General features: G+C 37.6%; 1 protein-coding gene across 3 annotated transcripts in view; it reads right to left on the bottom strand.

The window, feature by feature from the left end:
* Nucleotides 1–5,508: 5,508 nt before the first annotated feature.
* The window catches only part of INPP4B (inositol polyphosphate-4-phosphatase type II B), a 901,292-nt gene continuing 886,746 nt past the window's right edge, over nucleotides 5,509–20,054 (bottom strand). Inside the window, exon 26 of one of the 3 annotated variants that reach the window (XM_062199561.1) lies at nucleotides 5,509–7,073. In XM_062199561.1, the coding sequence (XP_062055545.1) occupies nucleotides 6,941–7,073 (133 nt within the window). In that variant the 3' untranslated portion in view covers nucleotides 5,509–6,940. Of the gene's footprint in view, nucleotides 7,074–8,255; nucleotides 8,479–20,054 lie in introns of those variants that run through there. The other 2 variants (XM_062199562.1, XM_062199560.1) reach the window with 2 other exon arrangements.

Raw genomic sequence — 20,054 nt, 5'->3', positions numbered from 1 at the left:
AGATATAGACAGCCAATAAGGAAAAGTTATATTGTGTATTTAAATGACTCAATCTATAATCCTGAGAATAACAATCAATGATTTGCTCAGTGTTGAAGAATGGATACCTGGTTATTGAATCTTTTTTTTTTTATTTTGACAGGCAGAGTGGACAGTGAGAGAGAGAGACAGAGAGAAAGGTCTTCCTTTGCCGTTGGTTCACCCTCCAATGGCTGCCAAGGCCGGCGCGCTGCGGCCGGTGCACTGCGCTGATCCGAAGGAAGGAGCCAGGTGCTTCTCCTGGTCTCCCATGGGGTGCAGGGCCCAAGCACTTGGGCCATCCTCCACTGCACTCCTGGGCCACAGCAGAAAGCTGGCCTGGAAGAGGGGCAACCGGGACAGAATCCGGCGCCCCGACCAGTACTAGAACCCAGTGTGCCAGCGCTGCAGGCAGAGGATTAGCGTATTGAGCCGTGGCGCCGGCCGGTTATTGAATCTTTATTAAACTTGTGGCTGATTTTGCCTCCACAGAATAACCACCATGAAAAATGCATTCTCCTAACCTAGTATCAATGTAAAATTTGGTAAATGATGTGGTCCAATAGAAAATTAACCTGTTTTCTGAAAAATTATTTGGGTCATTCTTCTGCTATTTTAATTAATTTTTAAACATTGCTACACCAATGAAAATGAAAAAATGATAAAAGGGAGAAAAAGACAGAAACATAAAAAATAAAATATTTATTTAAACAAAAATATACACACAGTGTACAATGAATATGGTTTACATAGAACAATAAAACAAAAATGATATTCTTAAATGCAAATATAAAAAGAGCTAGTCTACTTGTGTCTCATTTCCTAGGAATACATATTATTGTTTCATCTAGAATAAATGAGAAAAAAAATGCTAAATTTTCTGATGAGTACCACAAGAATCTGAGAGTAAGATGTTAAATTAAATAGAATAAAATACTCAGAAAAGAAAAATATATGTACAAAAGATTGTATGCATGCACTGAAATGAGAATGTCTACAGTTACAGACATGTAGTACATCATTTGAAAAAGTTCTGAACGTGAAATATTTTTAAATGTTGAGGGTAGTATCAAAGCACTACAGGAATTATACAGATAACATAGCAATCTTGGCAAAATTTGTATCAATAATGCCTATTAGTGAATAAAATATACCAAGTGATCATCAAGGATGTGCTGTGAGATCCTGCCCATTAGTAACCTCGGAGTGATTGGAAACACTGTAAGTGTGCAATATGCTATGTGCATGGAAGGGCTACATCTTTTCCCTAAATACTTCTTCATGTTTTACTCTTTGTATTAGGCATTCTTTAACTTGATATTCACTCTCTCCTGGTACTATCATTAAATTAGAAATTTTTTTCTGTTTTAATTAAAGAACTCAAGCTCATGATAGTTGACTGCATGTACATTTTGGGGGTTTACATTAGCTAACATTTTTGCTATCTCCTTTTATTAATAGCCAAACATGATTTATTTCTTTTAAATCAGAAATGTTTTAGGCCATATCTTATTTTCCTAGGAATACAATTCATAGTGATTAATGTGCACCATGACAAAGAAAGAAAATATGCATATTTCTACATTTTAACTCGACGTGTAGTTTGCTTGCAATATTTTATCTAAGACTTATTTTTTTTTTTTGCTAAAGGTACCATCTCTTTGATGCAAAGTTCTAAATTCAAACTGCCAAGGAAACAAAAAATATAACATATTGAGACTTCATAATGCTCAGAAGAAACACAAATAAAGGGGTGGGGAACAAAGCATACTCAGATTGAGACACAGCTAAATTAATGTAAATTCACACTAAAATTGGCAATCAACTACACAACCCTCAACAAATCATTCTTTTTCAGGAGTGCCTAATTTGGAAAGTCTCCAGCTATTAGAGATGACTTATGTTCAATATGTTTGCTTCCCTCCATAAATGCTGATCATACTGTGTCTCAGTTTTTTAGATCTTTGATAAGACTTTTTTCCTAAAAGATCACAAAAGATACCCTGCATATTGAAATAAAATGATATACAATCCTGCTTGGAAATTTAACACCTAAAAATTCTGTGCTGATTTAACATACTGCCAGAGTTTAATTTGTTTAACAGTTTAGGTATGAGTTGAGCTATATTTATTAGAATCTTGGTATGGTAATATGTTACTGTTTTTGCTATTTTTACCAAATACCAAAATTATGAGTTCAAACACTGAAACACACTTTTCAGTGATGATCTGATTAGGTTACCATCTCCTGGAGTTTATCCCTGAGTCTTTGCTTACACTAAAGCTGCAGTATGAAGACTTCCTAGCAGAACATCAAGAGGTAAGTTTCTATATCCATCCCTACAATTTAATAATCTAATTATAAATAAAATATAAACATAAAATATGACCTGTAGCCTAATGGGAGTCTTTGAAGAGAGTAAAAGTTAAAAAAAATTACAGCTATCTGAAGATGACTAATTGCATTTAATGCATTTTAATAATGTTGTATTGCTTCCAATAATTTGTTATTTTCTGGAGAAGTGATGGCATTCAATTTTGTGCTGATAAATGTTTTACAATTGACCTTCTAGAAATTAAAATCTTGATTTGCAGCATGTGCCTGCTTCTGTGGTGTACATCTTCCCAGTGTGGCTAATTCCAAGCCAGCAGTGTGATGCTCTGAACAGAGTCAGGAAAAGGTGCTTAGGAGCACCCTATTATAAATGATTTCCACAGAAATCTAAAACACTCAAAAGCACAGAGAATTAAGAAAATATAGTCAAATAATTAGGATGTTATAAGTTTTGATTATTACCTTTGTTTTTAATAAAATGTTCTCAATTGCATTTCATAATTCCATATATTGGAGTGGTTAAACAAACAGCCTAAAAAAAAATCTTGAAATTTAATGATTAACTTTCATGAATCAGCAAAAGTCGGTTCAAGAACACCATTCCTATCATCTTTCTTGTGACAGTATTAACCTATTCTTGGGGAGTGGTTTGGTTTGCTGAGTAAGAAAAGCATTACTGGCTTCAGTGAGTTTTTCCCCTTTCCACTCTGAGTCTTTCTGACAGTGAGAGAGAAAGAGACACAGAGAGAAAGGTCTTCCTTCCATTGGTTCACTCCCCAAATGGCCGCCATGGCTGGAGTTACACTGATCTGAAGCCAGGAACCAGGTGCTTCTTCCTGTTCTCCCATGCAGGTGCAGGGGCTATCTTCCAGTGCCCTCCCAGACCACAGCCTGGACTGGAAGAGGAGCAACCAGGACTAGAACCCGGCGCCCATATGGGATGCTGGCGCTGCAGACAGAGGATTAACCAAGTGAGCCACGGCGCCAGGCCCACATCACTGTTTCTTAGAAGGGTTAGTTATATAAAGTGAGGGTGGAGCTAAGTGATGTGGAATACTGCCCTAACCAGGTGTTAGTCATTTTTTTTTTCTTATTTTTCTTTTTTGCCAGGCAGAGTTAGACAGTAAGAGAGACAGAGAGAAAGGTCTTTCTTTTTCCGTTGGTTCACCCTCCAATGGCCGCTACGGCCGGCGCTGCGCAGATCTGAAGCCAGGAACTGGGTACTTCTCCTGTCTCCCATGTGGGTGCAGGGACCCAAGCCCTTGGGCCACTCTCCATTGCCCTCCTTGGCAGAGAGCTGGACTGGAAGAGGAGCAACCGGGACTAGTACCCGGTGCCCCAACCAGGACTAGAACCCCGGGGTGCCGGCACCTCAGGCAGAGGATTAGCCAAGTGAGCCACGGCAGAGCCGGCCATGGTGTTAGTCATTTAATGAAATTTATCACCTGGATCAAATGGATGCTCTGACACACTGGCGTATGAGATTGACCAAATTATTTCCACCAGTGGGTGGTTTTCAGAGTATAGACAAAACTCAGTGCAATACAAGGGAAAAAAAAAAAGTCACATGAGAAGTAAATAAATGGGTGCCTCTAAGAATGAATGTGTTTCAGTCAAATATTTTAAACACTTGTGGTTGACTGTTCTGAGCAATATTTGCAGATGGCAAATCTTTTGTCACTGGTTCAACTATAATCAGAATTCCACCTTTTCTTGTCTTTAAATATGTTTTTCCTTGGGTTACAGGAATAATTCAAAGCTGATATCTACCTTTGAATATATTAGAGAGGAATTTTATGAGAAAATGGAATAAGAAAAAAGGAATATTTATGAGAAAAAATGTTTGGAAATGTCATTTTCTTGGTTTATTTTTTGGCTCAATATGATCTCCTAAACTAAGCTGGGTATCTTTAAAATGAAAATGTAGATAGCAAGTGCAACTGCTGCTATTTCTAACATGGAGAATTAAGTTTCTGTCTTTGTTTAACACTGTTCTTTGATTTAGGATGTCTAAATAACTTAAGAAATACAGAAGTAGTTGTGCAAGGATACTTAGGTTTTCTCTTAGTAAATTAGCAATATTTTATATGAAACATCAATTCTCTTGATGAAATCCAGTTTTAGAAATATGCAAAATTATAGGCTTTTACAATGAAATGCCAAAGACTATGCTAATAATGAAAATGCATATGGATTTGCATTGCAATGTGCTTTACCTTTTGAGTTTCTTATTTTGCTATTTATTTAAAAGGAAAAAAGTCTCTGAGATGGCTCTAGAATTAGAAAACCCTATTGATGTCTATATAGTTAAAATATTTTTTCCACATTTTCCTCAAGACATTTCATTTTTTAAAATATAAACAAAAATTATTGTTTATGAGAGCATTTACAGAATGCTAAGTCACATAACGTCTCTTGGCACTCAGACCACCATTTGACACACTAACTGAGGCTTAATAGCTATTCAGGAACACCTCTGTTATCCCAATCTTTTTTTAAATTCAATATGATAATGGAAATAAGCACAAGTCCAACAATTTCAAGTGAAATTGAAAAAATCATAGATTATATTTAATCACTAAAATGGAGAAAGAAGCATAACAGGGAGCATCCAGATAATTTTGTTTGTTTGTTTGTTTGTTTTTGACAGGCAGAGTGGATAGTGAGAGAGAGAGACAGAGAGAAAGGTCTTCCTTTTTGCCGTTGGTTCACCCTCCAATGGCCGCTGCGGCCGGCGCATCGCACTGTTCGGAAGCCGGGAGCCAGGTGCTTCTCCTGGTCTCCCATGCGGGTGCAGGGCCCAAGGACTTGGGCCATCCTCCACTGCCTTCCTGGGCCATAGCAGAGAGCTGGCCTGGAAGAGGGGCAACTGGGATAGAATCTGGCGCCCTGACCGGGACTAGAACCCGGTGTGCCGGCGCCACAAGGCGGAGGATTAGCCTGTTGAGCCATGGCGCCGGCCAATCCAGATAATTTTGTTCATGAATAGATTCAGAGTACACAGCACCTTTTCATTGTAAAGGCAGTGGTCTGACTATTGCCTCAATAATGCCCATAGGTCATTAGATATAATGATAAATTGAGAATTCTAGAATGAAAAGCCCTAAAAGGTTAGTTAAAATTTGTAATGATTCAAAAGACTCAACAAGGGACTAGAGATCCGTTTGCAATCCTTATTTCAAGAGGTATCTTTAAAAAAGAGATACCACTTCAGCTATACAAAGTACTGTCAAACATCCACTGACTGTGGTCACAGCTAACAGAAGTGTACAGAATAACTCTCTGGCATTTCCAAGGGTGATTTATGCTCTGTATATCATATACCACTGATGACAAAGGAAAAATAAATAAATTCTTAACATTTGGAGAAAATGGGTTCTGTACTATGAACTTCAAGTTTGGTGATAAATCCAAATTTTTCTTTAACAAACTAGTATGTTCCCTCAATTGTCATACATATTTCGCATAGCAGTTTGAAGGAGGAACAAGCCATGGCCTCGGAAGTAGAAGTGTGTAAGGAAGTAGGAAGGAATTGCAATCATGATTCTCCAGGTATCTAGCTGAAAGATTGCCTTTATTTACCCACTTATCAAATCACAGTGTCATGCAAGATGATCTCCAAGGAAACTTCTAATAGGAATTTTGAAAAACTTTTTTTTAAGAATGGTGGTTTCAGGTATGTACTTTTATTGAACTGCTCAAGTCCATGTTCAGGTAAATCCATTATTATTTTAATGAGCTGGACATTTTTGAAATACAGGTTAGTAGATGATGTTTGTTACTCAATAATGATGGCTGCTTTTGTTTTATAAATGTTTATTCACATATACTAAACTGTGCTGGACTGCATACTTATACCAAGGTAATTGCTAGATGACTTCATGAACTTCACTACACAGAGTTTGGACTGTTGGAAGTTTTTACTTTGAGCAGCAACACATCATTCATCTTTAATTTCTTTGCAATTTCAGTTTCTTGCAGTGGTTTGTTATATGGCCTAAACTCTCTGATGTTTGCTACTTTACTAACACTGCACTTATACCCATTTAGGGGAAGACATCACATCTGGACTGAATGGCAAGTCTTCACAAGCATACCTGCAAACTACTTCAGTTATAGCATGAGTTAATGTGACCAAATTTCAATTTGCTAGAAAAAATTTTAAAAGCCCCTAATATGGGCTATGTTTATCTATGAGAAAAGCTATTAAGTAGTGCTATAGAATGCCTCTCTCCTTCTTACCATCAACTCTTCATTTCAGGTGTGGCATACCCCTATCTGAAACATCCCTACTCCTATTGAATCAACCTCAGTGTTCTCAGTCCATGAATGAAATGTCCCCTTTATGGACCCATCTCAACCAGTGAGGGTCAACACATAGAAGCTTAGAAATAGAAACTGTAAACATTTTTTTAATGGATTTTTGAGTTAAACACTGATAGCTAGTCAAGTAGTTCCTAGACTTGGGCAAACATCTATATCATTTCCTCCCCCAAATTCATAACAATAAAAGAACTGGAAAGACCAAGGTAGAGATCATCCAAGGGAAACGTATTTGCGTTCCTGTTTATTTACATGTTGGTAAACTTAGGTGTCAGCTTTTCCGTAAGTCCCCTCTGGAGGTCTGTAATACTTGGGGAAAGCCATCAGCTGTAGCATGTTGAAAGCATACTTTCTGCATTTGATATTCTTCAGCACATTCTCTATGCGGCATCCTTCTCTGGTAAAAGGGGAAAAAGCACAACTTCATGAAACACAGAATAAATAAATATGTTTTATTTGTTCAATGCAGAGTTGTGTCAACAGTCCAGGTAAAAATAACAAAGAGTCAACTCTACATTTTTTTTTTCACAAGTGATGATACATCTTACAAAATTAAATCCTAGGCCAGGCCCAATACCATTATTGCCTTCGGAAAGAGATGATTAAAGTCTCTTTGCTCTTAACATATATTTAAATTTTAATAAACTCTTTAAATATAATTTGATCCACAATACAGCTTCACTTCAGTTTCATAAATATATCTGCCATTTTATAACTTTTCCATAAATTAATTTCTCACTCTCTTTAAAACACATTAAAATCTATATGTAGCCCTAAGGATGCAGGTTCTAGGAATAAGGCATTTAATTGATTAAGTCTGGCCCTATAGATTTTTAAAGGAAAGTTTCACTTCTATTTTACTTCATTATTTTAGCTGTGCAATGAAGAGAGAAAATGGCTTTCCGAACAGCCTGTTCCAAGTCTCAGTTTTGTAAGGGAAGAGTGCTTCTCCACAGACAGTACAAAAGTCACAGGTGCTAAAAGTGGTGCATCGAGACACAAACAAGACTTTGTTAAAAAGAATAGAAAAGTACTCTGAAAGCCAAATCAACCCAAACAATAGTTACAAACAGGTTAATTTAATTACAAAACATAAATAGCCATTCTTGTCATAAAGTTACTTGACATAAAAGGTTAATTGCAGCAAAGAAATGAAACAGATTAAAAAAACCAAACAGAAGTTTGTATCAGCTCATGACAACTACGATGTTGGCACAGTGAAAATAAAGTCTGTAACCTCCAGGATCTCTAGGACTTGTCTCAGGATTTCAGAGTGTTGTGCAAATTCGGTCTAAATTTCCTTAATCAATTTCATGGGGAGAGGAAGTGGAGGTTCAGAACTTCAAGCTTTCAGGATTCTGTTCTTTGTCTTTTTCCAAAGACAATAATTTAAAAACCCTTGAGCAAGTGAACAGTGGGAAACACTTTTCCATGAACAAAAGAGCAAAATAATTCACTTAATGCATAGTACTTTTTGTTTCTTAAATTTTAGGAAAAACAAAGACACTTACAATTCAAACATTGTTTTAAATTCTGTGAACCTGAAAATGTAGAAATATTACAGCATTGTCCCCATAATTTAAAGTCCATTTTCATTTGTAGAAAAGAAAGAAGTACAACGTAAAACTTATTGGTATTTGGCTAATAGTAATGCAAGACTTAAAATGAGCCACACAACTAGCAGGTGCGAGCTGACAAGCAGCAAGGCGACAGGGTAGAAGTGTCGAGAAGTTGGCTTGTTGTCAGTTAGACAGCCTGTCTCAGGATCATCGGATTCACTCAGTGCTCCCTGGGTTTGTCTGCTGTTAAACAGGGGGAGTTAGGGGAAAAAGAAAATAGTAGAGTGTTCACACAGTAAAGAAATTCAAGGTTAAATATTCTGAAAGACAACACATTATTTTAGACAATACAGACATTATGGATGAAGATTTTATGCTAATAAAATAGCTCCAGACGCATATTGTGCATCCATTTCTCCAGTTATTACATTGAAAAAGGGTATTTAAGACAGGAGACTCCTTTTGCCTTTTGTGCAAGAAGTTAGAGAGAAACCTATGGAGATATTTTCACAGATTAAATCTGTAGGTGTAAGGAAAAATTAAATGAGCATAATAGCACCAATAAATAAGACCACATGAATAAAAGTAAGAGATGGACCAGTTCATAAAAATTATCTGATACATACATCTTTAGGAAAGGAGATGAAAAACAAAGGATGTAGTTGAAGCAAATGGATGTGTTTGGTGCATTTATATACTCCCTAGTGGTATTTTACCTATATAATAAAGTTATAAAAATGATTTATTGAAATGATTTGGTCTTTAAAATGAATGAAACATCTGACATGTCATCCTTGCCAGCCATAATATTAGTTTAACAAAATCCGACTCAGCACCCTTCTGTTTGTTCAGCTCATAAATTATCTTGTTTCCTGCTAATCTTACTCAAATATAGGGACAAATCTGCTTCATGTGGACTTCTGACCTAGAAAGGAGATCTATATTTTTCAAGTGATCCTTCAGAAAGTAAGTGATCTAAACTTCCATATTCTGTATTTTCAATGTTACATGAAAAGAACAACAACAAAAAACCCAGTTTCTAAATATAACTGCTTAGAACCAGTTCTAATTACAGCACATCTGAAATACATCATACTAGTTTTAATTGAAAGTACTTTTCTATGGCATACTTCATTTGTATTCAGAATTTCAGTCACATTCATTGGTCAAGGGTACTTTAATCTCTATTAGCTCCTGTCTCCTCTCTCTCTGTCACTCTGCATTTCAAATAAAAAAGAGTAAGAAATTATATATAATGTATATTATATGCAATAAAATATAAATTATGTCATGCATACTATATACAATAAAATATAAATTATATATGATTTATGTATTTATTTATATTATTTATATAATTCATTTATTTATATTATTTATATATAATTCATTTAGCTATTTTTATTTGAAAGGATGGGTTACAGCAAGAGAGAGAGAAATATCTTTCATCTGCTGGGTCATCGCCCAAATGGCTGCAATAGTTTTGCCTGCCTGGGACAGGCCAAAGCCAGGAGACAGAAACTCCATCCCTGTCTCCCATGTGGGTGGCAGGGACTCAAGTAGTTGAGCCATCGACAGTTGCCTCCTAGGGTGCATATTAGCAGGAACATTGGGTTGGAAGAAGAGGTGGGACTATATCCCCCTTTCAATAAGGGATGCAGGTGTTCCAAGAGTTGGTTTAGCCCACCCTAATTCTTCCATATTTTGAGGTAGAAAACTGCTTCTTCCTCAGTCTTATGAAACTTCCTAGGCAAAGGAAACTTCAAAGAAGCCCTTTGGCCATGATCTCTTTCCAAACATATGCAATCTCTGAAAACTTCCAGTATAGACATTTTTGACCAGGTATAGATCAATAGTGCCTCTCTTGGGGAAAATGGCATTCCTGACTACTTCTGACAGTCATCTGAATTATTGTAAAACACTGTATATCCATGCCTGTGCTGTGCCCTGATGCTTCCTTGTGGTTTGGTAAGATCTTTGACTACATGATTAATGCAAACTGGAAGATTATCTGGAAAACAAATGGTTTATTGAGCAAAAGGGATCATTTATTTTGGATTTGCATAATTCCTATTGATAACTATACCAATAACTTAGACACTCGCTCAGTTTTCTTCTACATACTACATGGAACATGTTCAGTAAGGAAGCCTAGTTGCCTTGTATTTTTTCATCTATTGGCTTAAAATCCCTACATGACTAAACCCAGATTAATAGTTTATTTATTCATTCAATCAACATGTTTTAGAGTCTATTGTGAGCCAGTCGCTGCTATAGGGACCTGGAATACAGTGGTGAGTAAATCAGATAGACATTTCCTCTATCAGGAAGTTTATTTTTGAGTTGGAGAAGGGGGCACAGAAAAATATGATTAGAATTGGCATGACAAGAAAAGTAAAGCAGGGAAGGAGAAGAGTGTGAGTGTGAGTGTGTGTGTGTGAGAGAGAGAATTTTTAAATAGGGTGGTTACAGAAGGTCTCACAAAAAATGACACTTGAACAAAGACTGAAGTTGAAAAGCAGGAGAGCCATTTGCATGTTCAAATTAATTTCCATTACTTAGAAGTTTCCTGATATAATGAGACAGGTAAATGTAGGTTGCACGATAAAGTGACATGAGAGAGTGTTGAGCTGGGTTGTTTCTAGAGGATGGTAACAAAGGAAGTGGCCTGAACTAATGGATGGGCAAACTGGAGGAGAGAGTCCACTGTTAGGAACCCCACAGCCTTCACAGTTGGCAATGAAAGAAAAGGACATTGAGGTCACTGAGGGCAGCCATTTGAAGTTCCCTCTAAGGACTACCCACCTCCCCAGGTGGTATTTGAAGGGGCTGCATCATCCCAGAGTTGTTTCCCGGTGACTCATTGAGGGCAGAGGACAAAAATATTAAGACTTTGATTTTGGCAGTATGTACATAATTCTTTTAAACTTCTATTTTTCATATATTCCATAAATCATATATTAGTAGCACAGCACATAGAGAAGCAGCTGTGATACAGTAAATCAGAACATAGACTCCAGCGTGAGACCATCTGTTCAAATTTAGTGCTAACACTTGCTAGTTAAGTGACCTTGGGCAAGTTATTCCACATAGCATGTCTCCATTTCCTGGTCTGTTAAATGGAGATAATAACAAAAATATATACACCATGAAGACTACTATGAAGTACTATCTTAGTCAGTATTGACAAAGCTCTTGAGAATTCATATGACAAGCATTCCATAAGTTGTTATTGTTATTTCATCTGTTTATCAATAAACATACACACCTTGTTAGTGTAGCTAGGGTCTTTTCACCTAGCAGGAATATGTAATCAAACAAGGTTGTGAGCCACTGATCTGGCCCACTGGTCCTCAGAAGTGGGTGCACTGTGGGGTGGCACTGGAGAAGCAGAGTGTCAGTGACAGAAGTTCAACTCTATCAATATTATTTGTTTACACCTCTATAATAGACTTCATTGTATACCACCTCAGTGACCATTTTATGAATGAAGAATAGTCATAATTACTTCCAACAAATCATGTAGCAGTTTGAAGTAATTTAAGATGCCAAAGCCACTGTGTTATGGTCTGTCTGAAAAGAAGAGGTGAAAGTGGTCCAGGAAGAGGGGAACAAAATAAAACAAAGCATTTCAAAGTTCACTCCATCCATGGTCTGCAGTGGACAAAGCTCCTTCAACGAAGGTATGTGCAGGGAGATTGGAGGATGCTGGAGAAGAGGCTGGGATAAGCAGCCATAGCAGCTGAGTGAGAGATTCGAATATCCTGGGTTTTCTGATGTGCAAATCAAAGAGAAATGCTCTCAAGTAAAGCTTGTCTTGTTTTCTTTTTCCTAACCTCAGTCATAGCACATATTAGCCACATCAGCTTTAGCAAAAACTCAATTTTTTTTCATTGCAATTTCTCCACATATACAGAAACAACAAATAGGGTTGTTGAAAGGATTGAATAAGATGAAAAGTACTTACATAGTACCAGGCATAGAATAAGGCACTAATACATTTTCAATATTATAATTGTTATTATCATTAATATCCTCCTTACTAACATTGTCTCTTTATCTATATAGTTTAAAGGTATAGTTTATCTGTAGCTAATTTGAAAACTTTGTGGAAACCCTGGCTCTTCTTGAAGATTCCATATTTGGAAAGAAATACAGAAGTCTTGTGAGACCTGAGCCTGGATCAAGGTGTAACTATTTTAAATTAGACCTCTATCTTGTAACTTGGGCTTGACCAGGCCCTGAACCCTAAGCCAGAAGATCCTAAAAGTAAATAAATGAACTCCCCTTGTGATAAACTCTCATAGCAACAGCGGATTAACAGATAACAGAGAAATACCTAGAGTTCCTGGTGTCTTCTCAGGGCAGATAAGGTGATTGATAGCTACCGGAGACCCTGCAGTTTGGCACATACACCCCAGCAGCTCGGACCCTATGCTTCGGCCAATCAATTCAAAAGGCATCAACCCCAAAGCCATCCAACCACCTTTAGTAGGTCCGTTCCCGCCACTGGATGCGCTAATCAATTCTAAGAGATGTCCTTTGAATTTCCTGCGGGATAAGATGATTTGCTAAATGGTACCATGGTGTATAGAATGTCTCTGAAAAAAACCCTGTTAACTGAAGGGTCGGGGCTCTCAATTCAGACCCGCTGCGTAGGTGTTGATTGAGAGACCAGGCCCGGACCTGCAATAAAACTCTCATGTGCTTTACAGCGGTATTGGCTTCTTGGTGGTCTTTGGGGACCACTGAACTGGGCATAACAGTCTTTCTTTCTGTCTGTCTATCTGTGGGGAAGGCTGAATCCCGAAAGGCCTAGAGGAACTTCCTGAGCCTGCCTCGAATTCGAAAACCTGTCTTTAAGTTTCAAATCCCTGGTGGCAAACACCCCTAAGGATCATTAAGGTGGTATAATAGGAGTGGCTAAGACCCTTTTGCATCACAGCACCCCACCCCTTGCCCGCATCCGCTCTGTACCTCAGCTATATAAACACCTCCCTTTTACAATAAAATGAGATCCTGCTTCAACTGGGCTCCCCACCACGCCTGACTGTCCCCCGGGGTTCGGGGAAGGCTGAGTGGTGGGTGGCGCACTTCCTCTCCTTGGCCAAGGCAAGCTGGGGGCAGCCTGCCTAATTCTCTGGCGGTGATGAGGAAGAGTCACCGCATCTATCTTCCTATCCCTTTATTTGTCATAAATATTACATGCTGATTATATATTCAGGTTAAAATATTTGTTAAAATCAATCAATAGAATAATACAGGACTACTAAAATTTCCCTATGGAGCCATCCTGTACACAGGCCCTGGCTGATGGAATACTCAGGCTGAAAAGCAAGTGGAAAATGTCTTACTACAAACACAGGGAATTTTGCCTACAATTGCAAGAGCACATTTAAAATTTTACAGCTGGCATGCTTTATATGCCTTCCAAATGTAAATTACTAAATTAAAAGGGTTTTGGTTCTGTTTTTGGAGGGGCAGTTTTATAATTGAATTAATTTGTTGTTTATTAACTTGTGTCTCTGGAGAATAGAAAAATGCATTAGCATGCCTCTCACAGAATCTTCCTATCATACATCCGGAATTCAGAGCAACTTGGCTTGTGAGGCTTCCATAGCACTGCAAGCTCGAGGCCCCGGGGTGTCACAGAGCACACATGGGTGGCCTTCGAGCTATTTTCTTGTTTCCTGCCATGAATAGTACAAATATGGTCACTCTACTTTATGTTTAAACACTCTGCAAGTGCAAAATGCAAAAGATGTGTTAAGAAATAATGTCAGTACAGTAATTTCCTCACGGGGAGATTTTTTTTTTATGACAAATAATTAATTGCTGCCTGACTTGCAAGGTACTCTGACAATCCAGTGTCATTAGATTCAGCAGCAAATCACATTGCCATTTCCACAGCAAATGGGACGAGATCAGACATTTAAGGGCAGTTACTGAATCTGCAGGATAGAAAATTGTCTTCTCTTCAAAGACCTGTCAAAGAACAATTTAAAATAGAAACAAGGAGTAAGAAATGTCTCTCTTTTAAACAGTCACTGCCTATATGAGGAGACATTTTCTTAAAAAAGACCCAATCTGTGACCTGATGATATCTTCTATCACACAGTATCTTTCAGATAGGATGCTGTATCTTACCCAGATCAAAAGTTATCCATTGGCGATATCCTCTCAAATCATTCAAACCTCCAAAAAGGAAAGGTGGAGCCCTCCTTCCTTCCCTTGCTGGGTAACAATTCATTACTAGTTCTGCTATTTGATACTGTATTCTGTAACCACTGTAGCTCTTCAAACTCCCCAAAGGAAAATTAACAATTAAAACTGAATTGAAAGCTCTTTCCTGTGATGAGCAAGCTGGTTTTTTCCTATAGTAATGAAACTATTTCACATTTAATTACATGCTTCCTATTTGGAGTGATGGGCATACAATCTTGGAATTATGAGCCCAGGTTTTAAAGTGAGTTTCTTACAGAGATTTATTAGACTTAATATTCATTTGATGAATCAATATTAATAGAGCTCCACGTTTCAGACCTTGGACTGCTGAATTGCATCAGATTTGAAACACGTAGGTTTGTATAAAAATGAACATAGTTCAGGACTGATATCAATGAAAGATTTGAGAGTAGTACAAGAAATCATAGGATCATAGATTCTTGGATGTAAAAGTTATTTTAAAATATCCTCAGGCTGAATGTCTATATTTTATAGAAAAGGAAACAAATATAAAAGTCTTTTCTATGCTTCCCCAACAGCAAGCAGCAGGCCAAGATTCCTGAGAACTTAATTCCGGTTTTCTTATGATCATAGTTTGATAAGATAAAGGAAGAAGGATTAGTTTTTATTTTTTAAATTTGCATCAAGGTCCATGATATTAGATGACTCAAAATACACTTAGATCATATACTTATCTATCCACATTTTCCATATATTTGATGTATAATTAGAATATTAAAAGTAGTTTTCTAAGACAGTTCAAATGATTGAATTACTTAAATTTTTAAAAACGATTTATTATTTAAATAATACAATGGCTGAAAAATTCCCACTGGCCTGGAAGTAAGAGTAGTTGGTGGTCAGTGCACCACTAGCCACACTAAAAAATACCTTCTTCTGATCCAACTGGATTCAGAATCTAGTTCAGAATATATCATTTCAAGCATAAATGAAGAAACTTCAACCTTAAGTGAAGAAATTACCCAGAAGACAAGCCAATGATACTTTTTTGAATCTACAGGTCATGAAATAACCATTTTAATTCTGGAAAGTTGACTACCAAAAAAGATAAATTTTGGGAAGCATTAAGCAAAATACCCACCTAAAGAGTGGGGAGTTTGGCCAGAAAGCTCTGTGCACACATCTAGACATGCATCCTAAGGCACAGTTACTGACAACTAGAGGATCCAAAGCAAGTAACCAGCATGAGAATGGGGGTTTGGAAATGGGGAAATTCACAAAAGAACAAGTATAGGGCTAACACTGTGGCCCAGTGAGTTAATCTGCTGCCTGTGACACTGGCATCCCATATGAGCACAGGTTCAAGTCCTGGCTGCTCTGCTTCCAATCCACCTCTCTGCTATTGTGCCTGGGAAAGCACACTGGGAAGATGGCCTAAGTGCTTGGGGTCCCTTCACCCTTGTGGGAGACCCTGATGCAGTTCCAGGCTACTGATTTCAGCCTGGCCCAGCCCTGTGTGGCCATTTGGGGAATGAACTAGCAGATGGAAGATCTCTTTCTCTCTCTCTGCCTCTGCCTCTGTCTCTCTCTCTCTCTCTCTACCTTTCAAATAAATAAATCTCAACAGAAAAAAGAACAAATGAATTTAAAGTGAGAATTCATTGGCTCTGGGGGGGGGGTACTTAATGATTACATGGTTGTTGATTTCAAATTGTCAAATGCTATGTAATTTATGGCCTGAGCCACCTTGGGAAGCAGTGGGTATGTGTGTATAGATAAGTCCCTGTAAATCATGATAACTGCTTCTTTCATATTTTATTCACTCCTTAAAAACAGTCAAACTGGGTAGAATTATTATTATCTCCTTGGGCTCAAAAAGATTTTAAAACTTGATCAAGTAGCAGATGGGGGGCTTTTCTCCCTGTCAAATGAAAAAGCCATGTCCCTTCCCCTTTATGACTGAGATCCCTCGAGCACATTTTTGCTGCTCCCTCTCAGAGCCAGGCAGATGTGCTGTCTTGTCCATTGTAAGATTAGATTCAATGACCTCTACAATTACTTTCATCTCTATTTTTCTGTAATTCTTTGATGCTCTTAAAACATCACTGCTGTACTCCAGGGATGAATATCTTTTCTACTAGTAGAATAGGTGACAGTTCAGTAAGAAATAGTTGGGATTGATGGCAGCATATTTGGTCTCTAGAATTGTTCTTTCTCATTCTCATCTATGTTCACATCTACTTTTGAGAATTAAAACAAACAACCTCCCCCCAATTGACACACATAACTACTTAATTGAATTTATTTAATTTTTTCCTGGCATCATTTTGTCCTATTTCAATATTAGAGTGTTATAAAATACCTAAAAATTGGGAATATCTTCCCATAGGTGGGTAGACTCCAACTACTGACATTTTCAGGTTAAACATGGCTGTGAATAGAGACAATACCTGTGCTCAGAGCTGCAACTCAAGAACAGATAGGAAAGTCACCTGGTATGAAAAATAAGTGTTTTCTAGGAAAAAAAAATAAGGAGAAAGAGAATGAGCTGAAAGTACAATTGCTTCTATCCGATCATTATCAGAGAACTGATTCCAGTTTTGATAGTTGATTTTAGAAAGAGAAATATTTGGGTCAGACCCAGAAACAAATAGCATAAATGAGGAAAGGATTGAGCAAAAATCTTTATGAGGAAGGATTTAAGATAAGTTTTAGATAAGTGAAGGCTGATATATGAAATGACAGCTACATTTAAATATGAATAAAGAGAGGTGATAAAATGTTTTTATGCATCAATTTGCAATTTCCATTTTTCTATGTCTTTATCTATTTATTTAGGATGTAGTTGACTGTAAGTACCCTCTGGGCTTTGGTAGTGCTGAAAACAAGAGCTGCCAGAAATAAATATATTTGCTGTCCTTTTATGAGAAGGGAAATTTGAGGTATTATCCTAAGGGTAGTAGAGAAGTAAAGGGTCCACAAAACTTGGGACAAAGAGAGAGAGAAAAGATGAGGGAGAAAGTGAGGAGGAGATGACAGACTCAGAGACTGCAGTGATAGAGGAGAGTACAAGGGTCAAAGATTGGTGCCAACAAGGTGACACCTGTGCCTGTGGATCAAGGACCAACGGAGGCTCAGGGCTATAGCACTCATGGATGGAGGGTGAGCTCTGGTTACTAAGCAGCCTCAGCAAATGTCTGTCTGGAGTTTGGCTCTGATGCAGTAAAACGTAGGGTGTAGATGTAACCATGATGAATAGGAAACGGGAGCCACGATGGCTGAGGACTGCAGCAGACAGTCTGAATGTTTCACTCCAAGGTAACTTTGGGCAGGAGAATAGTTGAGATTGACATTTAACCATTTTGGCTGGCTAGGAGCTGAAATGAGGAATGAAGTCTATTTAAGGAAAAAAATTGTAAAAGAAACAAAAAATAAACATACATTAAATCGTATGCATCCTAGTGAGCAAATGGAATTTCTGCAAAGATAAGCATTCATGGATAGAGATACTTGCCTCTGACTCATTCTAGCTCTCTTACAAGGCAATTATGCTTTCCTTTGTACATAAACTTCAACAAGGTGTCTATGCATTAATTACATCAAAGTAACAGGCAGATAAAACACAGATTAGTCATTCAAACATTCTGTAAGTGTGTTTGTTACTAAAGTATTTAAAATTGTAAACAACCATTGTTTCACTGCCTAAGTATGTCACTATCTTGGAGTTGCTGATAAATTTTAGCCCCATTTAGGAGGAAATTAATGCAAAAATATCTAAGGCTTCTGATTCCATTGATAAGAGCCTCAGATAGCAATGTTGTAAATACAACACCATCTCACTCTCTGTAGGAGCAGGAAACGAAGCAGACAGCTTGACTCCAGAGTTGCCCTTACACTCCCAAATAAAAATAGACATCCATACATACAACTCAGTTATAGCCTAGGTTATTCTGAAAGAAGCCTGGGCAATGTGGCAGGTATCAATCATGAGAAAGAAACACCTAGTCATGAATAACTCAAGAAAGAAATCAGAAAAAATGTTCAGGATCACTATTCATCAGGGAAATGCAAATCAAAACTACAATGAGGTTTCACCTCACCCCAGTTAGAATGGCTTACATACAGAAATCAACTAACAACAGATGCTGGCAAGCATATGGGGAAAAGGGACACTAATCCACTGCTGGTAGGAATGCAAACTGGTAAAGCTACTATGGAAGACAGTTTGGAGATTCCTCAGAAACCTGATATTGCCCTACCATTACACAAAGGAAATTAAATTGGTAAATAAAAGAGCTGTCTGCACCTCAATGTTTATTGTAGCTCAATTCATAATAGCTGAGACATCGAATTAACCTAAATGCCCATCAACAGAAGACTGGATAAAGAAATTATGGGATATGTACTCTATAGAATACTATACAGCAATAAGAAAAAAATGAAATCCAGTCATTTGCAACAAAATGGAAGAATCTGGAAAACATGCTGAGTGAAATAAGCCAGTCCCAAAGGGACAAATATCATATGTTCTCCCTGATTGGTGACAACTAACTGAGCACCCAGAAGGAAACCTGTAGAAGTGAAATGAACACTATTAGAAACAATGACTTGATCAGCCCTTGTCCTGTCAAGGAACAACTTACTATTTTATTCCTTTTAATATTCTTTTTGTTCTACTTAATACCATTGGTTGAACTCTTTAATTGACACATAATTATTCTTAGGTGTTTAAATTTAACTGAAAAGTGATCTCTGTTAAATATAAGAGTGGGAATAAGAGAGGGAGGAGATGTATAGTTCGGCACATGGTCACTCTGACTTACCCCTAATGGTAGAGCTAGAAACGTGCCAGGGGATTCCAATTCAATGTCATCAAGGTGGCATGTACCAATGTCATCTAACTAGTCAAAGTGATCAGCTTCAGTTCTTAATTGATCATAATGATAGGATTAAGTGTCAAAGGGATCACATAAACAAGACTAGTGTCTGCTAATACTAACTGATAGAGTTAAAAAAAAGGGAGAACAATCCAACATGGGAAGCAGGATACACAGACCCATAGAAGGTCAGATGTCCTAAACAGCACTCTGGCCTCAGAAGGCATTTAAGGCCTTTAAGGCATTCAGATCTGGCTAAAAAGCCCATGATAGTTTCTCAGGCATGGAAAGCCAAGGCACTGTGGCAAAATGACCTATAAATGAAAGGTCTCTGTAAGTGAGATCCAGGCAGAAAGAATGGGTCATCAAGGAAGGAGGTACCTTTCTCTGAAGGGAGAAGAGAACTTCCACTTTGACTATGACCTTGTCTAAATAAGATCAGAGGTGGTGAACTCAAAAGGCTTCCATAGCCTTGGCAACTCATGACAAGAGCCTAGGGTGATTACTGACACCATAAACAAGAGTGTCAATTGTTAAATCAACAGCAAGAGTCACTGTGAACCTACTCCCCATGTAGGATCTCTGTCCTTAATACGTTGTACTATGTGAATTAACGGTAAAACTGGCACTCAAACAGTACTTTATACTTTGTGTATCTGTGTGGGTGCAAACTGTTGAAATCTTTACTTAGTATATACTAAGTTGATCTTCTGTATATAAAGATAATTGAAAATGAATCTTAATGAAGAGAGGGAT

Source organism: Lepus europaeus, chromosome 8 (genome assembly GCF_033115175.1).
Source record: "Lepus europaeus isolate LE1 chromosome 8, mLepTim1.pri, whole genome shotgun sequence".
Lineage (NCBI taxonomy): Eukaryota > Metazoa > Chordata > Mammalia > Lagomorpha > Leporidae > Lepus > Lepus europaeus.
Note: the sequence above shows the minus strand (reverse complement) of the source record. Positions and strands in the feature narration are given on the sequence as shown.